The 12,109-nt window shown below is 33.5% G+C and overlaps 1 protein-coding gene and 1 pseudogene across 1 annotated transcript; both read left to right on the forward strand.

Annotated features, from left to right (window-relative positions):
* The first annotated feature begins 685 nt into the window (after positions 1-685).
* LOC117933304 (zinc finger BED domain-containing protein RICESLEEPER 2-like) lies at positions 686-2,074 on the forward strand. Its single transcript, XM_034854674.1, has 2 exons — positions 686-888; positions 994-2,074. Exons 1-2 carry the CDS (start codon positions 686-688, stop codon positions 2,072-2,074), a joined length of 1,284 nt encoding a protein of 427 aa, XP_034710565.1.
* A 1,874-nt stretch (positions 2,075-3,948) lies between these two features.
* Positions 3,949-6,118, forward strand: LOC117934151 (annotated as a pseudogene).
* Positions 6,119-12,109: the final 5,991 nt, after the last annotated feature.

Consider the following 12,109-nt stretch of genomic DNA (forward strand, 5'->3'; position numbering starts at 1 on the left):
GTTGTTATAATTTCATTATTTTAGGGTTCAATTTTGGTATTCATGTTTTTGCATAAACAAGTTGTTATAAGAGAATGATCTAATTTCATAGATGAAAACCCTAATTTTTTTTTTCTAAACAACTTCTGGAAACATATTATTCATGCTTCCAGAAACATACAAATAGAATTTTATTGTGGTTAAATTGGTTTCAAACTATTTCAGAATATCCTAAGGATTCAGCAAAATGACATCAGAAGGGGAGGAAAATTTTTTCATGCCAAGTATTGGTTCTAATCCAGCTACAGGTAGTACTTCAACTACTGATGGATCATTGAAATGTAAAAAAAGAAAGCTAACTTCAATTGTTTGGAATGAGTTTGAGAAAGTCATAATAGATGGACAAGATTATGCTATTTGTAAGCATTGTAAATTAAAACTCAAGGTCGATAGTAAGAATGGGACTAAACATTTGCATGTACATTTAGATAGGTGCATCAAACGGAGAAATGTTGATATTAAGCAACAATTTTTAGCAATAGAGAGAAAAGGCTATGGAAAAGTGTAAATTGGTGGTTTCACATTTGATCAAGATATCTCAAGAGAGAAGCTTGCACGTGCAATTATATTGCATGAGTACCCTCTTTCAATTGTTGACCAAGTAGGCTTTAGAGATTTTGCTAGTAGCCTTCAACATTTGTTTAAGATGGTTTCCCGCAATACAATTAAGGATGACATAATGAAGATTTATGAGTTTGAGAAAGGGAAAATGAGTAGCTACTTGGAAAAGCTTGAAACTAGAATGGCTATCACAACTAATATGTGGACATCTAATCAGAAGAAAGGTTACATGGCTATCACTGTGCATTACATTGATGAGTCTTGGTTACTACATCATCATATTGTAAGGTTAGATATGTTATTTGTTCAAGTTTTCAATTTTTATTTTATTTTATTATCATTTAATGATGTCACTTATGTTAATAATATGTTTTTATATATCGTTTAATGTAGGTTTGTTTATGTGCCTCCTCCACGTACAAAAGAAGTTATTTCTGATGTGTTATTGGATTTTTTATTGGATTGGAATATGGATAGGAAATTATCTACAATCACCGTGGATAATTGCTCAAGTAATGATGGCATGATTGATATCCTCTCAGAGAAATTATCTTCAAGTGGTTCACTTTTATTAAATGGAAAAATCTTTCATATGCGATGTGCAACACATGTCTTGAACTTGATTGTGAAGGAAGGTCTAGATGTCATTAGAGTAGAAATTGAAAAAATTCGTGAGAGTGTTGCATATTGGTCAGCAACACCATCAAGAGTGGAAAAGTTTGAAGATGCAGCTCGCCAATTGTGCCTTCCATGCAACAAGAAGCTATGCCTTGATTGTAAAACACGATGGAATTCTACATACTTGATGCTATCAATAGCTATAACTTATAAAGATGTGTTCTCGCGTTTGAAGCAACGTGAAAAGCTCTACACCACAGTGCCATCAGATGAAGAATGGAATTTAGCAAGAGAAATATGTGAAAGACTGAAATTGTTTTATAATATAACAAAGTTGTTCTCAGGGCAAAATTATCCCACTGCAAATACCTTTTTCATCAAAGTGTGTGAGATTAAAGAAGCATTGTATGATTGGTTGATTTGCTCAAATGAAGTTGTAAGCACAATGGCATCAAGTATGTTAGAAAAATTTGACAAGTATTGGAGTGGATGTCATATTGTAATGGCAATAGCAGTTGTATTGGACCCAAGATACAAGTTGAAGATTTTAGAATTTTATTTTCCGATAATGTATGGGTCTGAAGCTTCAAGTGAGATTGAAAAAATTCGTCAACTATGTTATGATTTGCTTTCTGAGTACCAATCAAAGTCTAAGATGGGTCAACAAACTTCATCTCATGGTGCTTCATCAGTTTCAAATCTCTTTGAGTTGACCTATGACGAACAAGATCCTCTTTCGAAGTTTGACTTATTTGTTCATAGTACCAGTGAAGAAGGTCATGCGAAGTCGGAGTTAGACTACTACTTAGAAGAAACTGTTTTGCCAAGGATTTCAGATTTTGATGTTTTGAGTTAGTGGAAAACAAATGGTATTAAGTATCCGACTTTATAGATGATTGTTCGAGATATCTATGTCATTCCAGTATCTACAGTTGCATCTGAGTCAGCCTTCAGTACGGGTGGTAGGATGGTATCAAAACATCGTAGTAGACTCCATCCAAATACTTTGGAGGCCTTAATGTGTGCTCAAAGTTGGTTGGGAAATGAAATGGAAGGTAGTTAATCTAAAATATTTTCAATCTTATGAAACAACTATGTTGAATTTTTTAATAAAGTTGTTTCTTGTTATTCTTACTTTTATTGGGTGATTCTTTGCTTGTTAACCCAGGGGGCAAACTCACAATAATGGATGAAGATGATGAATCACTCTTGCTGTAGGTTCTTTTCTTGAAGTGAAGTTGGTATTGGAGATATATTTTGGGACCCAAGATACACTTTTTATTTTAATGCTCTTCTTTAATCTTAATGTGGTTATATGTATGAATATGTTGGGAAGACTTTATGTTTAATGTTTTTTTTTTTAATGTTGCCATATCCATGGAGATTTTCTATTTTTATATGTTGTAGTTGTGATATTTATTTATTTTTCATTTTTATCTTAATGTTATAATTTATATTGTTATATCCATGGTATTAAGCATCAAAGTTGTATTTTTTGGCAAAGAAGACATTAGTGCTGACCTAATTGTAGTAAATGAAGACGTTGGGGCTGCTTGTTGGGGCTGCTTGTTGGGGCATTAGTGTTTATATTTCTCCAATGCCTCTCGGAATTGTTGTTGCTGGTGCTAGATTATTAAAGAACAAAGGTATACTACCTAAATAACTTGGATGATTTGGGTTGATAAATCTATCTTTTCTTCTAGGGTCAATCACATTTAATTTGTTCCTAGGAGATGGAAAGCAAAAGAGAGAGCGCCCTTGTGTTGGAACCAAGGGCTTCCGGGCACCTGAGGTAAGAACTTGTAATCATTTTCGTTTTAGTGACTACATTATTGTTATTATTTTCTATGTCCTGTTCATTCGAATCCTAATCCACTCTATTGGTCAAAAAGGGGTAATGATTGGTGCTATCACAAATGGGCAGATTGCTGATTTTATTGGTCGAAAAGGGGTAAGATGGAGGATACTATGTCAAGATTGTTCATATTTGAGCATTTTTCTTACACAAACCTTCTCTTACAACTTGCTTTCTTTGTGGGTGGAATCAGGCCATGGGGATGTCATCCATGATTTGTATAGCAGGATGGCTCACAGTCTACTTTATCTTTTGTAGGATATCTCCATTTTTCAATTATAATTTTGATATATTTGTATATGCTTTTCTTCATGTTTTACCCTCTGGATGTTTCAATGTAGGGATTTTTTTCCCTTTATTTTAGGAAATTTCTTCATCTTATATGGAATTGGTGTTCTTTCTTATGTGGTATGCTTTTATGAGAAGCTTCTCTTCTTAGATATGAAGTTCCAATAATTATGCAACTTAAGAAGCATTAAACATCTCTCTCTTCCTCTGGATGAACAGGTACCAGTCTTTATTGCTGAAATAACACCTAAGAATCTTTGAGGAACACTAGCAACAACAAATCAGGTTGAAGTTTTTATTTTATTTTATTTTATTGTTTGCATTGTTTTCAGAAGCAATTTTGTTGAAGAATAATTTATGATGGAATGATTTCAATATGACTGTAAAAATGTGCTTTAATATGTTGGATGGCAATTTTGTTGAAGAATAATTTATGATGGAATGATTTTGTTGAAGAATATTTTATTTTATTGTTTGCATTGTTTTTATTTTATTGTGTGCTCTTAGTGCTTTGGATGGTAACAGGCTCACTTAATTTTTATTCTCTAAACCCTGTAGTTTTTCTACTCATATTCTGATTAGGTTGCAATTGAAGACCTGGAGCATATCTTAAATGAGGTGAAGACCCACATCATTTCTTCTCCTCCTGATCCATCTCCTATGAGGACAATGGTTGGGGGCAGTGTTGCCAATACTATTCGAGGACTCTCTACAGGCTTTGGGGTCAACTGTGGAATACTCTGAGCGTGTGGGGATGATAAGCAAGGTGGCTTGTTTGTAAGCAACATGGGCTCTAATGGAGTGAACTTTTCAGCATTGAGGATAAAGAAGGGACCAACAACTCAAGTGAGCTTCATATTTCTTCTATATAAATGGACTAGCTTTTTGACATTTTCTCATTGGAATTCTGGATAATAAGTGCTGGAAATTTATTGACACTGGTACATCACAGTGTGTTTGCCTAGTTGATGCATTGGGCAATCGTACTATGCGGCCCTGTCTCTCAAGTGTTGTTAAGATTCAGGTGCATGCTGCTTTTCTGGTTTTATTTCTTTTCACTTAAAATAGTTTAGGCTCCAAGTCTTTCTTTTCATACAGTTTTCTATTAAGATGAGCATACATGGAGTCTTATTATTGTTTTGTCCCTTGCAGGCAGAGGAATTAACTAAAGAGGATTTTAAAGGGGTAAAGGTAAGACATCTCTAGATGGAAATAGGATATCATGGATCAAGTGTGACCATGAAATTTCTTTTTACTTTTATCTTATTATTCTTTTTCTTCTTGACATGGTAGGTTAACTTACTATTAACTAGTTGGATTAAATTTGTATTCCAACAAATGATATTAGCTATTTTGTAAGTATCCAAACTATAGGCATAAAAGTGCATCTATACGTTTAATTTATAGCTCAGCTTCAAATACATAGATGCAATGTAATTGCTCTGTTTGGTTATTGGTAGTGCATAGCTTCTGAAAAACATATCATTCAGTAATTGTTGATCCATCTGTTGTTACAGTGGTTGGTAATGAGATATGGGATATATAATTTGGAAGTTATTCATGTTGCAATTCAGATGGCCAAAGAGGAGGGCGTATTTGTATCCTTGGATTTGGCCAGTTTTGAGGTATGAGTTTCTTTGCATGTGATTGAAAGAAGGTCTTCCATTTGGTTTTCTGCATTGTGATAAAAAGAATGAAATTATCACCAAAATGTTAATGAAAAAAAAAAAAGAAATGGAGCTTCATAATCTTTATAATTAGTTCCCCTATACTCCCTAAAATGATCATACCTTGTAGACAGAATTTTATGCCATTTTCAATTAAAGGACTCACCAGTCCTCCAATGGCATAATACCATGTTTGAAAAACAAAAAAAATGAGGGGTTGTTGTACTTTGACTGCAATATCCTACTCATGCACTGGAATGGACTTGTTCTGAATTATTGGGTGAGGAATTGTCTCTTTTAACCATTGTTTTTTTTTTTTTTACCTTGGCCAGATGGTTCGGAACTTTAGAGGACCTCTTCTAGAGTTACTGCAATAAGGGGATATAGATCTTTGCTTTGCCAATGAGGATGAAACAAGAGAGCTGTTAAGGTGATTGCCAATTGATTTTTCCTAACCTATCATGCTAAAACAATCGGTGATGAAAGAGAATTAATCCTCCTCATCCAGCTTAAAATTTTTGGTGCAATTTGTGGTAAATGGTGCTAATTTCTCTTATGATGATGTAGAGATGACGAAAATGCTAGTCCTGAGGCTGCTCTTGAATTTCTTGCTAAGCACTGCCAATGGGCAGTGGTGACACTAGGTTCTAATAGATGCCTTGCAAAATGCGGAAGAGAGGTTAGTGCAATGTAGCTACACTGCACTTCTGTTGATGTCACTAATAAAATGCATTTTACTTGTATTCAGATGTGCCTTGTGGAGAATTAGCTGCATTCTGTTGTTAGTTTGAGTAACATATAGAATGTTCCATTTTTCTTTCAGATGGTCTACGTTCCAGCCATATATTCTGGGACAAGAAACAAACAAACCATAAACTTAATGTCTTTGGTTAAGGCTGCACTTTTTTCCCAATTCCCAGAGGCAAATTGATGTAGACATGTACATTACGCATCTGAAGCTTTATGCTCATCTTCTGCACATTGCTGTTGGTGGATGTTGCACAGTGGACAAGTAATCGTATAAGGATGTAGGTGATGCCGATTTCCAATGTTACCCAACTCTGAAGTATTTTCTGCATAACAGAGGTGGGTTGCAGTTGCTAAAATCTTAGAATAGTTGCAAATGTGATATGTATGTCTAGCATTTTGTTTGTTGAATGCATAAGTATAATGTAATCAATCTTTATCTCGATATGTTTATAAGCTTCTTACTTGTTATATAACCACTGTTACATGTAATTCTGTTCTCAATAACATTTGTTTATGAGATTTTGAAGATTGTTGTTATAAATGTTCTTCTTATACAAGAAAAGAGGATGATGGTTTTGGATGTAAAATTAGTAGGTTTCCTAATTATGAACCACTAGGTATAATCTATATATATGTGTTTGGTTCTCATTCTGAAAAAAGGGAACAAGAAGGTGTAACTTGCATATGGTGTTTAGTGAAGGCATGAGGGTGGCACACAAGTTTCAAGATGTGTGAGGTGCATGCCTTGAGGGATGGGGCTTCACCTTCATGCATGGTTATCCTTTTTTTTTAGGAAATCTGAAATTGAGAAGGGATAAATATACATTTTTGAAAAAATATATACATTTCTTATATAATATACGTTCACATAACTTCTACTCAATGTGTAGTATCTTCCACCTGAATACTAGAACTGTTAACAAAGTCCTAGAATACAACATAGTCAAATACCATATTTGAAACAGATTATGGCACTTACCACAACGTAATTATAATACAAATGATACTAGTAGGTTCAAGATGAGCCTCTTTAAACATATTAGGATGGTCAAATGGCATGTTCACTTTTGCATCCCAAAGTTGCAATATAGGTGCCCACATATTGACAACAAGGTGTTATAGGCAATCATGTTGTATCCTTAGGAGCCATTTCCTGTTATGCCTCCATAGTGATGACAAGGTGTTATAGGGAATCATGTTGTACCCCCTAGGAGACATTTCCTGTGGCACAAAGACTAAATTATTTATCCACACACACACACACACATGATGCATATATATTTCCATCTGAAACTGAGAAATACTGTTAATGAAAGAACAAGATTATTGACACATATTTGGTAACACAATGGTCAAAAACAAAGTAGGAGGAAAATGACAATACATCACCATGTCTCCTGAGTCTTGATCCTCTTCAGTGTTCATTGTCACATGCTAGCTTCTTTGGTAGGGTTGAATTCATATTATCCAGAATTGTCCAAACTGAACCCATTATGCCAACACATTTTTATTGAAATATGTTAATTTTTAATATTGCAATAGCATGAGAATATAAGTAGTAACAGTCATGTTAGTAAATAATATATTAAAAATCTTAATTGTAATTAAAATTGATAAGTGGATCATCACAGGTTGAACAGCTTTTCAGGCTATAACTACAACATTTCTGTTATCCAGCTCTGGGCAGACTTTGCCTACCTTTGTAAGAACCATAAAACATTCTAACATGCCTCCTGGTTCAACAATTCTTTTCCTTAAACTAATTTTTTTTTATCATATCTATGACTTGAACCATGTCCTTAGTTAAATTTTTTAGAGCATGCTCTGGCATAAAAAAAGGTCAAATTTAATATGGAAATCGTTGCCAATAGTATCCTTCATGTTGGACCTCCATCAATATTGTTTTCTGAATTTTAGAATGTTATGGACTTTTTCTGGCTTTTAAAGCTGCACATGGTTGTGTTTTTATCAGTTTCAAACTGAGAAAAGCAAGTTATCTAGCTTTGATAGATTGAAAAGACGAGTCCTCCATTGTGGTCACCATTTGAATGGCCACTGGAAGTTAAATTACTTGACTGTTTTATATCTCAGAGGTTTGAAGTGGTAGGGCAACATCACAATTAGCCATTTCGTTAATTGTCTATCAGGTGACAATGGAATTTTAGCAGAAAGGAGTGTCACTGGAAGAATGCTGCTGAGTGGGCACATGTAGTGGTTGTCTTTGTTATTTAGGTTGTGTTTTTTGCCATAGAAAAACAGATTCAAAAGATTGTATATTTATTGAAAATAAATTTGTGTTTTGCCACATTGACTGAATGCTGAATAGTATGTGAAGAAAATGTTAATTGTTGATGTTTTTAAGAGTTGCAACTATATCATTGTGATGTTGAATAAGACAGGAAAATAACCATGGAACCTATGTCACAGAATTTTTCAAACTAGGAAAAACCCAATACCCAAACCCGAACCCGAACCCGAACCCGAGCCTCGCCCAGCCCCGCCCCGCCCCCGGTTTGGGACGGGGATGGGAAAGAGATTCAGATAATTGGGACGGGAATGGGGTAGGGGTGGCCCGGCCCAAACCCGCCTCGTTGCCAATCCTACCTATAATTGGTCTTTTTTTTTTGTTTTTTATTTTTTATATTGGAACTATTGAATGAGACTTTGACTATCTTATTTGAAAACCAATTGATATTCTATGAGGATAGGACATACCTTTTATGATATTCGACTTTACATTTTTCAAACATGTTCTAAGAGCCAATATTTGGATAACCCATCATCAAGCTTAAGAGTGACATCGTTGCATCCCTACAATTCCTCTCCTAACGTAATGCTCTTATGACTCAAACTTGTAACCCTTGACTCTGATACCACTTGTTGGATTAGACTTTGACCATTTCATCTGAAAACCAATTAGTGTTCATCGAGGGTGAATCAAACTTTTTATGATATTTACTATCACACCATACCAACCTATTCTAAAAGTCATCATTTAGGTGACCCATTCTTAGACTTAAGAGTGGTATTGTTGCACCTCAATAGGATCAATGTATAATATAACTTAGATTAAGTAGTAAAAGTGAAAAGAAGATTAGAGAAGTTGCAGAATTTACAAAAATACAAAGGGCTAGAGAAGGAGTAGGAAAATAGAATTGTTTTTTCTCTTATTTTTCTTGATTTTTTTTTTTTTCCGATATCTCTCTTTGTTTTGATTTTTCCTTTTTATATACAAAGCTAGTTACATGGATACAAAATAAGCAAAAGTGGACTAGAATGGAAGGCTTTTTGTGATATGGGAAAGCTTAGGGGTGGATCTAATGCATGCATATATGCCTCCTTGAATTATTTTTAAAAAATTTAATATAGAGGGATTTGAACCCCTTCATATGAATGTATAAAAAGCCAATTGATACCACTAGACTACATATATAAAGAAACTTATAAAGTATCTTCTAACCTTACATTATCTTTAAAAAGTGAATACAAGATAGTCAAAACTAATGTAAACCAAATAAGATGAGAAACTTTTAGCATTAACTAACAATGTGTTAACCCAAGGGTTCTCTTAATCGCATTTTGATGATAACAAACCATGGTTAAGTTGTTAATTGGTTCGAATTATAAAAAATTTCATGTATTAGTTTGGAAATTCATCAAAGGACCCAATGGATGCAAGATCAAGACAATTGGAAGACCCTTTAATCATAGGAAATATATGTAAAATGAATGTGTAGACATAAAAAATTAGTGGATTAAATTACCACTAATTTGGTCTTCAAAATGAATAAATTAAAAAAAAAAAAAGATATCCTCTTATAGATAAGTTTACCTAATCTCCAACTATAAAAATGATGATAATAATAATAATAATAATAATAATAATAATAATAAAATCATTATTATTATTATCTTGTTGGTAAAATCTCATGGGAGAAGAAAAATTTGCTAAAATCAAAGAACTAAATCCCTTGAATTAAGCAACTAATATTTTCACCTATAAATAGAGGTGTCTTGAGAGAGGGAGAGAAATTTAGAAATCAGAAAAATCCAGAAAGGAAATCTTAAGGGGAAAATTCAAAGGCGACTTCAGGGCTTCATTAAATTTCCCTACAAGTTCGGTAAACAACAAAAGAATTGTTACACGTGTTCTTCGTCATTCAACGAGTTCATTCGGGAATAAACCACTTGTGACCCTCGATTGATCTTCAGAATCAAGAAAACGTCATCGTCATCTTCCAAAGTGTGATCAAAGATAAAGAATCAAAGAGAAAATATTCTTTTGGAAAGAATATTATTTTTGAGATTGTACCCACAATATTTTTAATTTCAATAAATATTTTGTTTCTTATTTATTTCCTATTGGGCGTGCCAGAAATTTGTACGCACAAATTTCGTAAATTTTGGTCCTGCAAAATTAGCAAAATAAAATAGGAAAATAATGCGAACAAAATATTTATTGAAATTAAAAATATTGTGGGTACAATCTCAAAAATAATATTCTTTTCAAAAGAATATTTTCCCTCTAATTCTTTTGCCTTGATAACACTTTGGAAGATGACGATGACATTTTCTTGATTTCGAAGATCAATCGAGGGCCGCAAGTGGCTTATTCCTAAATGACCTTATTGAATGGAGAAGAACGCGTGTAGAACTTGCAGGGAGATTTGATAAAGCTTTTTTCCTGTACGAAGTTACCTTTGGATATTCTCCTTAGGATTTTCCTTTTTGGATTTTTCTGATTTATGAATTTCCTTCCCTTTTCTTGATGGAAAACACCTCTATTTATAGGTGAAGATGGAGAATTTGAATTTCCAATTCCCGAATTTTAGTTGCTTAATTCAAGGGATTTAGTTCCTTGATTTTAGCAAATTTTCTTCTTCGAGAAGTTTTACGAACAAGATAATAATAATAATAATAATAATAATAATTTTCTTCTTATTATTATTATCCTTTTTATAGTTGGAGATTAGGGAAACTTAACCATAAGAGGATATATATATATATATATATTAAATTTATTCATTTTGAAGACCAAATTAGTGGTAATTTAATCTACTATTTTTTTTTTATGTCTACAAAGTGCATGGGTGCAGTTGGGATTTTGGTCTTTTCATGCATATTTAAAAACTCGGTTTAGGCATTAAAGTTACATTTCCATCAAAACCCGAGTTTTATCAAATGAACCTTAGGCAAATCGTTTCAAAATTGACATATTAATTTACCTAAAGACCTTGCCTAAGTGTTTGAAGAAAAAAAAAACACAGAAAAAGATAGGTTTTCAGGCCAAAAATGGTGAACCCGTGGAGGCAGTGGCCAACCGGCTCAACCGGTTAGGGTATTGATTGATCGGTTACACCTTCTCGATCGAGGTTCGATCAAGAGATGCAAAAAATCTTCTCTCTCTTCCAATAGCTTTGCATTCTCGCTCGAGGGATATGCTGTCCTGATCAAGGTCCAATTGAGGTCTGGTCAAGGACCAGTCGAGGCCTAATAGTCACTTACCATGCATTTATTGTGCAACAGCTAGTCAACCAGTTGACTCTCAGCTTGATCAATCGAGGTTGCTTTTTGGCATTTTTGTTTCCCAATACTAGAAATATATAAATTGAGATCTTCACTTCATTTATGAGGAAGAGAACATCTGCATTTATTTGTTTACTTATTTGTTCTTGCCTTAAAAGCTCTCATTTTTTCCTTAGTGCATTAAACCTTCACTTGCATATTCCTTAGTGCACCCTTGTGATTCGTCCTACCATTTAAGTTGTATTTGAGCATTTGTTGAGTTAAGTTGAGAGAATTGAACTTGTTATTTGAGTGTTAGAAGCTTCAAGTGAGTAAAGACTTGAACATATTGTGTAAGAGCTCATTGAAGTCGGAATCCAATTGTAAAGATAATTAGGAGTTTGGTTAAAGTTTTAAGTATAGTGGAAACCTCACTCGGTTAGGAGCTTGAGGAGAGTGGACATAGACAACGAAGTGTCGAACCATGATAAAATCTGAGTTTGTTTTTTCTAACCTTATCTCTTTATATTTGTGTTTTCATTGCTTGAATTTGTTGTATTTGAAAAAGATTTTTTAAAACCCAATTCACCCAATTCTTGGTTGTTTTCTTTATTAAGATTAGCCTTTATTTGCGCACAATGAAAAAGGAAAACTTTGTAAATATTGTAGTAAAATTTTTAATGACTACCAAAATACCTTAATTTTATAGGCCTAGGTTTAGAAACAATAATTTTAGTCTTACAAAAGTTACAATTAGTTTTAAATCAAGAAATATTTAACTTAAGAATAAAATATTAAGAAATTCCTTGAAAACAAAATTTCTTCT

This window comes from Vitis riparia, chromosome 16 (assembly GCF_004353265.1).
Source record: "Vitis riparia cultivar Riparia Gloire de Montpellier isolate 1030 chromosome 16, EGFV_Vit.rip_1.0, whole genome shotgun sequence".
Lineage (NCBI taxonomy): Eukaryota > Viridiplantae > Streptophyta > Magnoliopsida > Vitales > Vitaceae > Vitis > Vitis riparia.

Bases quoted from the DNA above. Each gene is read 5' to 3' on its own strand.
- LOC117933304 (XM_034854674.1), top strand. From the start codon at position 686: ATGGTTTCCCGCAATACAATTAAGGATGACATAATGAAGATTTATGAG. The intron at 889-993 runs GTTAGATATGTT...CGTTTAATGTAG, and splicing joins CTACATCATCATATTGTAAG to GTTTGTTTATGTGCCTCCTC.